Raw genomic sequence first — 14,735 nt, forward strand, 5'->3', positions numbered from 1 at the left:
TTTAATATCAGAAGTAACAAAAGAAAGACATGAAGCTAAAAATATAGATATAGATACCATTTAGATAAAATATACAGTCAGTCATTTTGTTGCAGTCATGCACATTTTACAGGTAATCTGCAAATCTGTGAAGGCCTCTGTAATCCAGATCCATTAATCCATTAATGTAATCCAGATCCATTAATCCAGAATGATGCTACCACACAGATGACATCATCTTCAGGGAAGGTTTTACTGATTTCAGCAACACAAACCAAATTCTGCTTGTATGACAACATGCATGACACCATGATCTCCTGATCTGCTGCAGTCCAAACCCACTAAAACATCTGTAACATCAGGAAATGAAAAATGCAACAAATGAGGCTACAATCAGCATAAACTGCTAATCATGAATAATCAGAAATATTTAACTGTGATGCTCCTGTTAGACTGAGCTTTTTTTTTTTCAAAAATCAGGTTTGTAAAGCAGAACGAGTCTGATTGAGAGAAATAAGTGTGGAGTATCAGAGCTGTTGTAATTCTGGAGATGGTGCTTAATCTACAGAAGCAGTACTGGCCGGCTTTTTTTGATCTGTGCTTCAAAGCTTAGATCTGAATCAAATGGTATGCCCAAATATCTGTCAGCAGGCTCCACTCCTCTGATTAATGTGCCGTCCATTGTAACATCAATAAGCCGAAGTAAGCCAGCTTGTATGGGTCACCAGGTCTGAGGTTTTTAGACTCTGTGCTTACAGTTTAAGGCAGATTCTGAAAGCTTAGATGATTCTTTTCCTGCTGTTGATTTGTCTTCGAGCCATTTTGTGCCCCCTGCCCAGATGAGAGAATTTGAATCACATCTTTCTTGACTGTATATGCAGTCGTGCTGCTTCGGGAAACCACATGTTGTCTTAATCTGTCTTTAATAATGAAAATGAAAAACACAGAGATGTGTGATTTCTTGCAGAGCGTTTGGTAACTGATGTCTTCCTCCTTGTATTTTCTTCTAATATGTTGTTGGAGCTCTTTGTCTGCTCATTCATGGAGGTAAATTTCAAAGCTCTTGTATCAAATCCCGTGAGACACGAGTTATTTCAGGAAAAAGCAGGAGTGTTGAGAACCATGATGACATAGCATGGGTGAACTGTGTATGACCTGAATCTATTTAATGTTAAGAAACCGCTGAGCATGCCATGGATTATTCCTTCTTAAGTATCACTGCCTCACTTTTTTCCTTGTCTTCTTTTATTATTTTTGCACGATGCTCATTTACTTCAGGTATCTGTCGTTTCTCCCTGTTTGCTTCCTCTAATCCTCTTACTCTGCCTTCTCCCCTCCACATCTTTCCCTTTGTTCGACCTTCTTCTGGCTTCTGCTGTGGATCATCCTTTCATTTGTCTTGTTTACCAGTCTCTCCTTTACCATTTCCTCATGCCACCTTGTCCACCCCCCTTTCCTCCTCCCTTCTCTTGCTCTTCATCAGCAGCTGCTGTTTATATTCATGCAGCACCTGCCACTACCTGCTGATTTAGCTGTTGATGGTGCTGCTCAGTGGTTGATAAGAATTACAGCGAGACCTGCTCATAATCAGTCTATTCAAATTCAATTTCTAAGTTTGAAATTGGCATTTTTCTTTTAGATATAGAGCTGCTAAGACTGTATACTAATACTGTATGCTAATACTGCAGGGTCAGCAGCAGCGAGTTTTCAGTGGGAAGTGACAGATTTAAATGCCAAAAGCAGCGGTGGAATTTCAATTAGATGAATTTGACATAACTGAGTTGGAGGTGTGTAGGCCTAATTGGCCTCAGAAAACCCACAACGACATTTTTATGAATGGGATCCAGTGCTTTCATTGCATTTGTTTACATTTGATTTGGAGCCAAACGCACATGTTCTGCATATTAACAATTAATGTTAAGTTAAATGCCAGTGATGCCACTGTGCTTATGCACAGTTAATGGTTTCTTATTTTTCTACATTAAGGGGATGGTCCTCTACCTTACAGTCAGGTGTAAACAGTAGTATCCCTCCTTCACCCCTTTTCCTAATTACTCACTTTTCTCAAATATCAATTAAATGCCAGAAAATAATTTTCTTGTACAAATCTCAAACCATCAGTTACCCCAAGTGTGTGGAATATGTAATAAGAGATAGCTCTGTGCAGTTAAAGGACCTTTAGGAAATACGCTTTCTTACTGAGAGTTAATGAATATTAATACTGCTATCATGTCTGTACATTAATTATGAAGCAACCTTATCTTATAAACTGCTTAACAAGGGAACACATGGTGTCAGCAGGTAATATGTTGAAATTAAGCTGTGGCACCTTAGAAATGATGTTGGTTGGATGTAAATTAGCAGATGTGTTATGGTGTGTTATGATGGATAAACAACATCAGTCTTAATTCTGATTAAATTGACTCCATTTATTCTTCATGTTCAGGAAGCGTGTAAAAAATACACTATTGGATGGAAAGAAAGAGGCAGCGGAGATTTGAAATAACAGCAAGATTTGAACCTAGAACACCCTACGTCAGGGATCCTCAATATTTGAGGGCCAGTGTCCTGCAGGTTGTAGAAGTTTCCCTGCAACACAAGGAAGGGAAAGAATTCCTTGTGTTGCAGGATTCAGACTTGTGCAAAGCTGGGCATCACGCTTTGCACAAGTCTGAATCTGAGTCTGAATCAGATGTGTTGCTGCACGGAAACTTCTAAAACCTGCAGGACACTGGCCCTCAAGGATTGAGGATCCCTGACCTAGGGTGTATTTTGACTTGAAACTCAAGCCCTGTTTCCACTCAGGACTGTTTCCCTGGCTCAGGACAGGATGGTTTGGTCCAGTAAACCATGGTCTCTGTTGCCTTTCCACAGAAAACCGTACCGCAGTTTGCTTGCAATGTGAAAGCAAACGGACCATCCAGTGAACCAAAGAGAAAAAAATGGCATAAGACGTGTTGTAGAGCAACATGTCAGATACTTGCTGCCTCACCTGCTGCTCATCCTGGACAGATTTAAAAAAAATCTGCATAGGTTTACTGTTGCTCCATTGTTTACTTGCCAATCAGTGAGCTGGATTTTCTTCTTCCTCCTGGTATTTTTTCTTGTTGGTCAGTGAGCATTATGGGAACACCATCTCTAGTGAGCAGTTGTTGTAACTGTGTGTTGTGTCCAGGCGGTTTGGTCCACTTGAGTAAAGTGCAGTGTGAAAGAAACCAAAGGAAGGTGTGACATTTCTCTGCATTCCCTACCATATCAAACCAAATCTCTCAGACTATCCTGGTGTGAATAAATCTGTACTTGGTTAGATTAAGCTGCTTGGCTCAAAAAATTACTTCTCATACAGAAAATAAGCTCTGATGAGGCCGAAAAATTGTTTCTTACCTTTTCATTTTCATGCTGTAAGAGCCACATGAACTTTCTTTCAACCCCCATTTCTGTACCTGACAAACTGAATCAGGAGCTGCCACAGTCGGACACTGAATGGCAGAAAATGGCTACCAATAATACTTAGTTAGGATTAGGATCATGGAAATAATGGAAAATTTTACATTTAAACAGGCATGGTGGTGTTATTATTATTTCTTATAATTTTGGTGAACTATCAGGTTGGTCTTTCAAAAAGACATAACTTAACCCTTTGATGCACAGTGTCCACTACAGTGGACACATATTTAAAGGCTGTTTTTAATGTATGCATGGGTGTGGATCGTACATTAGCAACTTCATTGGACATTAGTGAGTCGCCAATACTCTGCCATGTATAAAGAATAAATACATTTGATATAGTATATATACATACATTGTAATTACCAAGTTTGCCTCAGTGATAAACAGGAGAAGAAAATGATCCAGGTGTTTTTATAGAAAATTTATATTATATTAATATGACACGATATTATTTTATAAATATTTTCATAGACCAAATAGAAAAATCAACACACTGAGTAAAAGTTAAAATAAGATTAAAATACAGAAAAGCATCAATGTGCATGTTTGTAGAAATAAAATATTTTATTTTATTTATTTTAAATGTGGTACTGTTTTGTAATAATTCATGCACCAGAGGGTTAAATATTATTTCTTTACATTGTAGTCAATGAACAATGTGCATCTGAACTTATGCTACACTGAAATTTTGTTTATGCACAATAATGTCAGGATACCACCATTCCTGATAAATAATCTCTTTAAAAAATATGTTTTATGGACGTCAACTTAATAAGTTGATTACCATGATAAACATTTGTCAACTATTTATCCACATGATGTTTTTAACAAGTTTTAAGATTACATAAATTCTTTATTATGAGTTTTGTATTTCTATCACCCACACACAACAACTCTACAAAATGAATTCACATATCAATAGAAAGTGTTTGAAAGTGGCATCATTAGTTATTTATGTTAGATGGGCCTTAAAAGGGGGTATGATTATAGAGGAAATTGAATGATGGTTCTAAATTCAGGATACCTTTGCTCAAACTATAGGATCAGCCTCACAAATCATATCTGCTTGTGTATAATCCTCATAACCAAATGTTAAAGATATTTCTTCACTGCTTGTTAAAATGCATCTATTGTCAATATAAAGACTCATAAAGCTCAGATTTTGGCAAAATACTGGTTTGTTAGTTCGCTGATCTTGTATTCAGCAGTGTGATTCAATTAAGGTCCATCTTCTGTCCCCTTAAAAGCTAAACAAGACTAAATCTAACAAGGCAACAGTGCGTGCAGACTGAGTTAATGGGAGGATGTTCCATACAAGATGGCTTTCTAATCTCAGCATACATATGACATACTTTCACATCCTCTATTTGCAGATCTCACACAGTCAAAGCAAAACTGTTCAAGCACATCCAGAGCAGAGGTAGTGCATCAGAATCAGTATTGATCTAAAGTTGGCAACAAAATTAGTTCACTCTGTGGATCCTCCATACAATTGAGTTTGAATAATTTTGCTGGCAACTGCATTCTGTTTATATTGTTCCTTGGCAGTGCAGTTAAATTCCTCTGCAGAGTTTTATCTTCATCTTCTCATCTTCTCCTCTAAATTAAATATTAAAGAACGTTATTGATAGGTTAATAGAAAAGCATTGCTGACCAGATAAAAAGTCTGTCACAATATGTAACCAGGCAGGACTTAAATTTCATGTTCATGATTGAATAAAAGCTTGTTGTTGGTTTTTTTTTTTTTTTGTTTGTTTTTGTTTTTGTTTTTTTTTTTTTTGGGTGGTATCTGCATGTCACTGCTATATTGTGGCATCATGATGATTTTGCATAGTTTTGTGAAACCATGGGCCTGTTTCACAAAAGTAGAATCATATTATCCAGGATAAGAGAAGGTAGCAGAGCTTGACCAAACCTTGTCAGAGCATTCTGACTTAATTGGTTTCACAAACACCAAACCAGGCTGAGAGGAAGCCACTAAGTCAAGCCAGGTGTATGTAGTCCCACTGAGTCCTCAAAAGACCCATCACAGATTAAATGATGCTGACATGAAAAAGATAAGCTTAAAGATAACTTTATAATTTAACCTTGATGCAATAATAAAGTATTCTTTATTTCATTTTATTTCACCCCAAGAAAGCAACAACTAGTAATGAAGACTTTCAAAGAATTAAATCATATTATATTAAAGCCTTCTGAGTGAATGCAACTGAAATGACTCATGGGAGTACATGTTGTTGAAACAGACCTTATAATGTTGCCTTAGTGGTTATAAATCCTCTATGGCAGATGTCTGCATTAAGTAATCAATATGTTCAGCAATCTTTTAGGTAATTTGCTGTCACGGTGACTTTAATCAATGACAATAATGATCACAGTTAAATTATATAATTGACGTAATTTCCTATATTGCTACATAATAAAGAGGAAAGAACGTCAGACTGGATGAAAATATTAATAAAATCGTTATGAAAACTGTGCAAAAATAATTTATGTCGGGAATTACTCCTGTTGGAGTGATAAACAACTCTAGCATTGGCTAAGCCTAGCTGTTTGTCTGGAGCAGGCTAGCTCCACAGAATAAATCTCCGTGGTAACCGATGTATTACCGCTTTTGTAAAACTAGATAAATAAGTTTAGCACGGATAACCAGGAAATCCCAGCTTAACCCGTAATCTCAGTTTAGTAAAATAGCCCTCTGGTAATAAATTTGTGTTACTTGGGTTAGCATTTAACAGAGGGAACGGGAAATGTTTAGTTGCTGCTTTGGGTACATTTCCTTTGTCCTGTTAAGTGGACTGTTTTGTGTCTTCAACCATAAAATTGCAAACTTTAGGAAGCAGTAAAATGCACTTTGAAAGGGAAACGTAACTTAGCAATGCTGCATGAAGAAATAATTACCTGTCAGTCTGACTGTTGAGCTCCATTTTAAAAAGAAAGAGAGAGCTAGCCAAACAGTTCACACATGTGAAAGAACATGATGTTATCCTTTATGTAATTTAAAAGGTAAAGTTTAATCAAAACAACAATGTAAACGATAAATATATAAAAACTCTACTTTCTTAATAAGGGGTAAAAAAAGCTCTTGCTGACATTAAAATGAATATATTACCCAAGATAAATGTTGGTTTGGCTAGCTAAGCTGTAAAGCTAACAATAGCTTTTAGTACTAAGTTGCTTCAACAGGTGTCACAGGGTTTTGGTGATTGGATGTGGATTGAATGTGTCTTTTTTGGTGATATTTCAAGCTGTTACGGTGGAATTTTGCTGAGGGAATTTGTCATAACTGGCATTCCCTGAGCATGGAGCAAGGAAAAGGGATTAGCCCCACTGTTCATCTTTACTGTGAAACGGAACACAGCTAATTAGCATGATTTGTTCACGATTTATTTGTTTCATCATTATAAGGTAAAGAGCTCTGTGCCAGATCGTTTCAGGAGGTCATTCCTCAAAACCATTAAAATATTGCTATCTTTTGTTAGCATGTTTTTTGGGAGATTCTTTCCTGTCTGATGATCCGATATGCTGTTTGATATCCCATTTGTTAAGATGCACGTACCAGTGGAAATGAACCCACTAATCTAACCACCTGCTAACTCAAGTGTAATTTCTCATGTATTGACATAACATTTGGTTGATCTTCTGTCACTCTTGGAAGAGAGTGAATAAGCATTTTCTTTTAATAAAATACACATAAGCAATTAGCTTAGTTGGGATAGCACTGAATGCCAAAAGGCTTTTCTGTGAAAAAAAAAAGCCAAAAACGTTCATCTTTGTGTTTCTCAGGAACATTTGACCACTGTTTGACTCTTTCAGCTCTACAGCAACCCAAAATCTCACCCCAATAGCTTAAATGGACTTGTGGGTAGATCAGATCCAAATGCCCAGAGGATATATGGAGATTTAGCATTTGGGTTTTGTAAATGCTAACTCAGTGTTTAGTATTTGAGCTAACCACATAGTTAGCATTTGAGCCAACTTTGTCATTAGCTCAAACGCTATCTGAAAAAAGCTAACACTGGAATAACAGGAAAGTTAGCACTTCAGCTAGCTTTGTGGTATTCAAATGTTACCTTTGCATGTAGCAGCTGAGCTACACAGGGTTAGAATAAATAACTGAATTTTCTGATTATTTGAAGTTTTTTTTTATTATTTCAATCGTTCTTTTAAGTGGTTTTGAATAAAGTATAAAATAATTTGCTCAGTATATCTATATATTTTTTTCAGTTTTACATCCTTTTAAAATGACTGATATTCCCTCATTTCTGCTTGTATCAGACATCACAGGAGTTTATTGCTGCCTTGATGTCTCGTCTGGGAGGGATGAACCCGGAGGAAACTGGTGGATTTCAGGAGGCCCCTCTAGCCTACGATGCAGTCTGGGCTTTGGCCCTTGCACTCAATAAGACTGTGGCACCTCTGAAAGCCAAAGGCCGACGTCTGGAGGACTTTAACTATAACAACCACGACATCACTGCAGAGATTTACAGAGCGCTCAACACAAGCTCCTTTGAAGGAGTTTCGGTAAGTGCAGAGAACTGAAAGAATCACAAATGGTGTGTAAATACATATGAAATGCATGTAGCTGATATTGTTATTGTAGTACCTGATAGAAGAATATACATAAAAATACCCCTTTACTGGTTTACTGGTTACTAGGAAACAGATTAAGCTTTAATTTTCATCCAAATTAGAGGAAAGGTTTATAAGTTACAAGTCTTTGATATGGGTTGGAGCTCTCCTCTTCAGTAAGTAAGATAACATTTGACTTAAAAAGCTCTTTGATGGACAGGTTTTTCCTTCTTGATTATTTCTTCAACAGGTAAAAGGTCTGCTATTGATCACAAGTGTGACATTTGCATTTGTGAGCTGCTGCTGTGAACCCACAACAAGCAGTCAAAGGTGCTGTCGATACAAATGAAACCAGCCATCATTAAACTGTAGGCCCAAGCAAAATTATTATAGAGCTAGGGAGGATATAGGGAAAGGATAAATCAGAAGTTTGCCACATGTTGAAAAGAAAGAAGAGTTTGCTGGTAAGTTGCCAGAGTTCCATGATAAGATTTTTTTTCAGACATACAGATACAGAAGGTTCCCAAAGTGAATTTTTTTAAAGAGAAGATCAGGTTAGACAATGCAAAAACATAAAATACATCTTAAAATCTGAAACTTAGATTTATCTGTGCCATATAGACAACATAAAAAGTACAGAGAAGGTTTGACAGATGCATGACCTGAAATTTATTCTATAGAGCACAGGGAAACCATGTGATGGCATATGTGACTTATTTTATGTTTTCCATGCCTTACTGGGTGATTACCATATTTACCACTGATTGAGACAGGAGTTGCAGTAGATTGACTAAAGACTTGGATATTGAGAATTATACAGTGTTTTGATCAGAACCAGGGTTCTGGCTGTACGGATTTTGATGGTGTTGGTTATCTCCATCACCTTTTGCTTTTTAAATTTTTTTTATTTTTGTTAGTACTTCTGGCAAACATATCTGATTTAAATGTCCAGCTTTTTCAGTTTTGCCTGAGGATTTGGAGGGAGCTGATCTTAGTTTCAGACATTTTTGCCTGTTTGCCACTGATGTAGTTAATCAGTTTGCTCCTGTTCCCACCAACACTGACAACTTTAGTAGTAACTAGTTGTTTGGGCCATGTTCAGTCTATTAAAACGCAAGTATGTCTAGACATTAGATACGGCTCCTTGTTTCTGTATCATCATGTTCAACTTCAACGTCTGCTACAGCTTCACTTTCTGAACTTTCTCCATCCATTTTCACTGCTCATCATCTCCAATAACACAGCTGTTCTGCTGCTTGTTTAGTGGTGCAGCAGTGAAAAAGGCCCCCCCTCAAACGGATTTTGGTATGAACCAGTTTACCTGCCAGCACTACCTTGCTGAACAAAACAAAATGCAGAAAGACCTGCAAACAGTTGAGGACAATTGTACTACAGGCCTGATAATGCAATACACATATTCTTGGGGGTTTTAGACTCAGTGAAGCATCATAAGTGAAAGTTTTTTTACAGCATCTAAAATGTTTATATGCTAAATTATGTTCAAAGCACCACAAAAAAGGTTCAACATATTAATTAATCAGTGGTACTTGGACCAAGTGCCAGAGCTTGGTCCACATTGCAAGCAGAAATTCAGATTCGTTATTGGTAAAGTTTGGACTCTAAAGCTGCTATTTGCCACTGACTCTGCTCATAACTTTTATGGACAGAACTTCTAGGTGATGCTGCGGTGTTGAAGGGGTCCTGTATGGTGGTCTCAGGATTGGGTCTCTGCTTTTTGCAGACGATGTGGTTCTGTTGGCTTCATCGGGCCGTGATCTTTAGCTGCTGAAGCTGCTGTGATGAGAATCAGCACCTCCAAATCTAAGATCATGGTCCTCAGCCGTAAAAAGGGGGATTCCTTTCTCTGGGAATGAGGTCCCGCCCCAAGTTTAGGAGTTCAAGTATCTCAGGGTCTTGTTCATGAGTGAGGAAAGGATGGAGCGGGAGATCGACAGGCGGATCTGTGCATCAGTCTGTTGAGGTGAAGAAGGAGCTAAACCAAAAGGCAAAGTTCTCGATTTACCATCTGAGCTACGTTTCTACCCTCGCCTATGCCATGAGCTGTGGGTAGTGACTGAAAAAAAACAAGATCACGGATACAAGTGGCCAGAATGAGTTTCCATAGCAGGGTGGCCAGGCTCTTTTATAGGGTGATAAGCTCGGTCATATGGGAGAGGCACAGAGTAGAAAAACTGTTCCTCCGCATTGAGAGGAGCCAGGTATCTGGTCAGGATACCTCAGCGACGTCTCCCTGGGGAGGTTTTCCAGGCATGTCCCACCAGTAGGAGGCTCCAGGAAAGATTCAGAACACACCAGAGGGACTATTTTTAGCTGGTCTAGTAATGTTTCAGAGGTCCCCCAAATGAGCTGGAAAAACTGTCTGGGGAGAAGGAAGTCTGGGTCTCTCTGATTAGGCCACTGCCCCTGCAACCTGACAGCAGGCGAGCAGGGATGGTTGGATGGATGGATGGGCTCAGAGATTTATGTCTTTAAGTGGCTAAATTCAATGATTTAGGCAGTTTTCAAATGTTTCCATGGATAACATATTTTATTAAAGTTGTAGTTGGTCTGTGTTGGTCGGTCTTACCTAGAAACAGAGTAGGAGCAAATACTCAGACATGCTTTACCGTACTGCTCAATTTACCAAAATGTTAAATGCAGGAATTCATTTGTTTTTTACTAACAGCGACTTCTTCCTCTGCATCTCAGGGCCAGGTGGTGTTCGACGCCCAGGGTTCCAGGATGGCGATGACCCTTATCGAGCAACTGCAAGGTAAAACGCCCCCACACCTCCAACTGCAGAGTCTGAAAGGGACAACAAATGTCAGTCCTTGAAAAAAAACAAGAAAAGCACATATTTCTGCAGTGTGTTGATAGCTGCTTTAACCTTAATGTGGAGAACAGCCTCCATTTAACGGAGCTCCTGTGACCTTCAGTGTTATTGCTCTCAACGTCCTTTAACTGCTCATGCAAATGGGCTTGATGCAGGAATGTGGTGACTCAAGGCTTTGCTCTAATTGAGCACAAGCCTCCGTTTTAAGCTGTTTCTGGAAATGGCATCCTATTTGTCACCAGTGACTTAATGAGTTTCCCCGCGCAGGATATGGTGGAGGATTATTTTCTACCTCTGTTCTCATTGGCGTCCTAAAGGATGAAAATTTATAATCTTGCCCCTTTCCCCTCACACTCTGTCTCCTATTTCCTGCTGTGGTGTCGAGGTAATTTGACATCCACAATGAGGCGACCTGACTCGAATCCCTGAATCACTCTGGGACCTCATCAGTATTCCTGGTCAAGACTGCAACATAAGCTTTTTTTTCTTCCTCTTCTTCTTCTCCCCTTGGTTCTTCTTTCTTTGCCCTTCTTTATGCACCTTTGCATTCCTCATTTTTTACCTATTTATGTTTTGTTTCTGAACCCCTGACAAAATCCAACTGGTATTAATACATATTTTCTACAGAAAGTTAATTTAAAGTCAATAACAATTAAAATTTTTAATCACCCATCTTCTTGTGTCTTTTCTTCTTTAACATTTAGGAGGCAGCTATAAGAAGATTGGTTATTATGACAGCTCTCAGAAGAACCTCTCCTGGTTTGGCAATGATGTTTGGATAGGTAAGATGGACTTCATGCTCTGGCAGCTTCCAGCATCTGTATTTGCTTATCTTAAAATTGGGACTACATGTAGCCTCTCTTACTGTCTGATCTATGTGTAATCATGCCGGAATTTCTCAAACTGCTAAGTTAGATACTAACACTCATCTTCAAATGAGCTGTCTGCAGCATCCCGTATAAGCTAAAACTTTGGCTGTAATCAAACAGGCCAGCTTTCCCCTGCGAGTTAGCTGTTGGCCAGAAGTGTAGTCTCTTTTCTTTTTTTAATTTGTTTTCCATCCTAGTGAAAGTATGCCAGACTGTCTGTTTCTAGTGACTGGCTCTAAAATACACACTGTTCCTCATCAGGTACTTTGCAAAAGTCTTGAACCACTTCTTATTTGTTCATATTCTGGCAAGAAAATGGGAAATAGGTGCAGTGATGACTATTGAAACAGGTGGGTTATGTTCCTTACAAGACATAAAAGGAGCCTCAAATGAGCAGTTTTATTCTTCATTACAGTCTGACTCCTCTTAGACAAGTTTTCTGTCATTTCTCTAAGTCTTCATGAATAGTTCTCCAGGATCCTTGAAGGACTTTCCAAAGCTCTTAAATGAATGTTTTTGCCATTTGTTTTGTTCTCTGCAGATGATCCCACACTGCTTCAATAGTGTTCAGGTCCGGGTTTTGGGTAGAATTCATGCCTCCATCAGACCTGATGAGGTCCAGGTTCTGGAGAGGATCTATCCCTCCACTGGACCTGTTAAGGTCCGGGTTCTGTGGGGAATCCATCTCTCCATTTGACCTGTTGAGGTCCAGGTTTTGGGGAGGATCCATCCCTCCATTGGACCTGTTGCCACTGATCTTAAGTCCAGTTCTTGCGTCATGTGACCTACCTCAACCTTTTCTTCCTCTTTCCCTTCCTTAAGAATGGCTTCTTGACAGCCACGTTTCCATGGAGACCATTTGTGATGAGGTTTCGGCCAAAAATAGACGGATCAAAAGAAGGTCCAGAAGCATCTCTCAGGTCCTGGTTCAGGTCTTTGCTGGATTTGTTTCTATTTCTTCAGGACATCACTTTCAGATCCTGTATTTTAGTCCTGTATTTTTAAATAAATGGGAGCAAATGTTAAAATCAAACATTTTTGTGACAGGCTAATGGCAACTAATAGCTTATAACTACAATTTAAAACTGATTCTTTACTAAGTTATGTGTCAACACAACACTGGCGTACCGTTGCTCAAGAATATTAAAAAGATTTCAACAAAGTGTGACGGCTGGGAAGAGAAATAAGAAGGAAAGAGGGCTGGATCTAGACTGTCTGTTGCCAGAATACTGTAGTATCAGAGAAAAGCAATGTAAATACAGCTGTATGGAAAATAAGCATTATTTTTAGGAACTCTTTAAGTCCAATGTTATGTTTTAAATTTCAGCCTAAAAAAATCTTGAAGCTCCAACGTCGACATAAACAAATAAAGATGCTGATGATACTGAAAAGCTTCTACAATCTCTTCATTGCAGCTCTTTCAAAATAGATGGTGCCCATCAATGCAAATCCAGGTTAATCACAGAATGTGCCACTCTCAGCAACCTTCAAAAAATGGCAGGAGTTGCATTTTAACAGTGTATATGAAGTTAGACCCACAGACATTTTTTCTTCATGCACAGCAGAAATGATTTGCAAGCATATACAGCAATATAAAAACATATCATGGGATCAGTTGTCGTAGTCTTTTTTTATTCATGTAACCTTAAGATGATGCTTACTGAAAGGAAAGGGTGCAGATGCAAGACAAAAAACTAAAAAGATGAAAGTCTAAAATCCAGATTTCAGCTTAAGGCCAGGAGCAAAACTAGAGTTAGAGACTGAAACAAGAAAGATGAGGAGCAAGAACACAACAGGAATCTGAAAACCTGCAGGAAATTCACCCAATTCTGAGCCTAGCATCCAAATGTGGAGCTGAAATGGAGACTCATCAGACCAGCAACGTTTCTCCATCTTCTATTGTCCAGTGTTGGTGAGTGTGTGTGAATTGTAGCCTCAGTTTCCTGTTCTTAGCTGACAGGAGGCACCCGGTGTGTCTTCTGCTGCTGTAGCCCATCTGCTTCAAGGCTGGACGTGTTGTGTGTTCAGAGATGCTGTTCTGCAGACCTTGGGTGAAACCAGTGCTTATTGGACTTCCTGTTACCTTTCTATCATCTCCAACCAGTCTGTCCATTCTCCATCCAGACATTCTGGTTCAGTCAACTGTTGCTCACTCATTCTCTGGAAACCCTAGAGATGGTTGTGTGTGAAAATACCAGTAAAAACTCAGACCAACAACCATGCCACGTTCAAAGTCACATAAATCCCCTTTCTTCCTCCTTCTGACGCTCAGTTTGACCTTAAGCAAGTCGTTTTCATGTCTACATGACTTAATGTGTTGAGTTGCTGCCATGTGATTGGCTGATGAGCAAGCAATTAAACATGTGCACCCAATAAGGTGGCCAATAAGTTTTCTATTTTTACAGTTAGTCAAATGATGCCCAGTTTACCCCCTGCCCTAGACAGCATAAAGGTCATGTCTTATAAATTCTTCTTAGTTGGCTAAAACAAGACTGGAAATAAACACATTTAAACATGACAGATACAATTATTTTCAAAAATGACACCCAGATTCTGCAGCAGAGGAAATGTTGATAGAAAATCCACCATGCTGTAATAATACATATAAACCTAACACAAAACAGACTCTAAAGCATGTATATGTAAAATCACAAAACATCAGTGGCGTCTAAACTTTATAGCCTTTAATTTGGCGGATGTAGGTTTCACAGTTAAAATGTCTTTAACAGACGGTGAGCCATCCGCTAATTAGTGAAAAATGACAAGCTGCCATCTTTCTCTGGCTTCTGTCGGAGTCATATTACCGAAGGAGTTGTAGACTAGAAGCATCAGAACCAGATCAGACTGAATCGGCTAACAACTTCTAAGATTAGATAGGAGGAAACTTACATCCGTGCGTTTGTGTCATGTTTGATGCACATTCAGTGGGTGAATTTAGACTTTTTCTGGTGGATTGCTTTTATGAAATTTGTCTGTGATCCAGACAGGTTGAAAAATCTTTTCCATCTTCAACATTTTCTGGACAGATGAGA

The 14,735-nt window shown here is 38.7% G+C and overlaps 1 protein-coding gene across 1 annotated transcript in view; it reads left to right on the plus strand.

The window, feature by feature from the left end:
* The window catches only part of gabbr1a (gamma-aminobutyric acid (GABA) B receptor, 1a), a 139,479-nt gene that overhangs the window by 78,347 nt on the left and 46,397 nt on the right, over window positions 1-14,735 (plus strand). The window contains exons 13-15 of the mRNA XM_041987908.1: window positions 7,708-7,953; window positions 10,711-10,774; window positions 11,539-11,616. Coding sequence (XP_041843842.1) covers window positions 7,708-7,953; window positions 10,711-10,774; window positions 11,539-11,616 — 388 coding nt within the window. The remainder of the gene's footprint in view (window positions 1-7,707; window positions 7,954-10,710; window positions 10,775-11,538; window positions 11,617-14,735) is intronic.

Source organism: Melanotaenia boesemani, chromosome 6, assembly GCF_017639745.1.
Source record: "Melanotaenia boesemani isolate fMelBoe1 chromosome 6, fMelBoe1.pri, whole genome shotgun sequence".
Lineage (NCBI taxonomy): Eukaryota > Metazoa > Chordata > Actinopteri > Atheriniformes > Melanotaeniidae > Melanotaenia > Melanotaenia boesemani.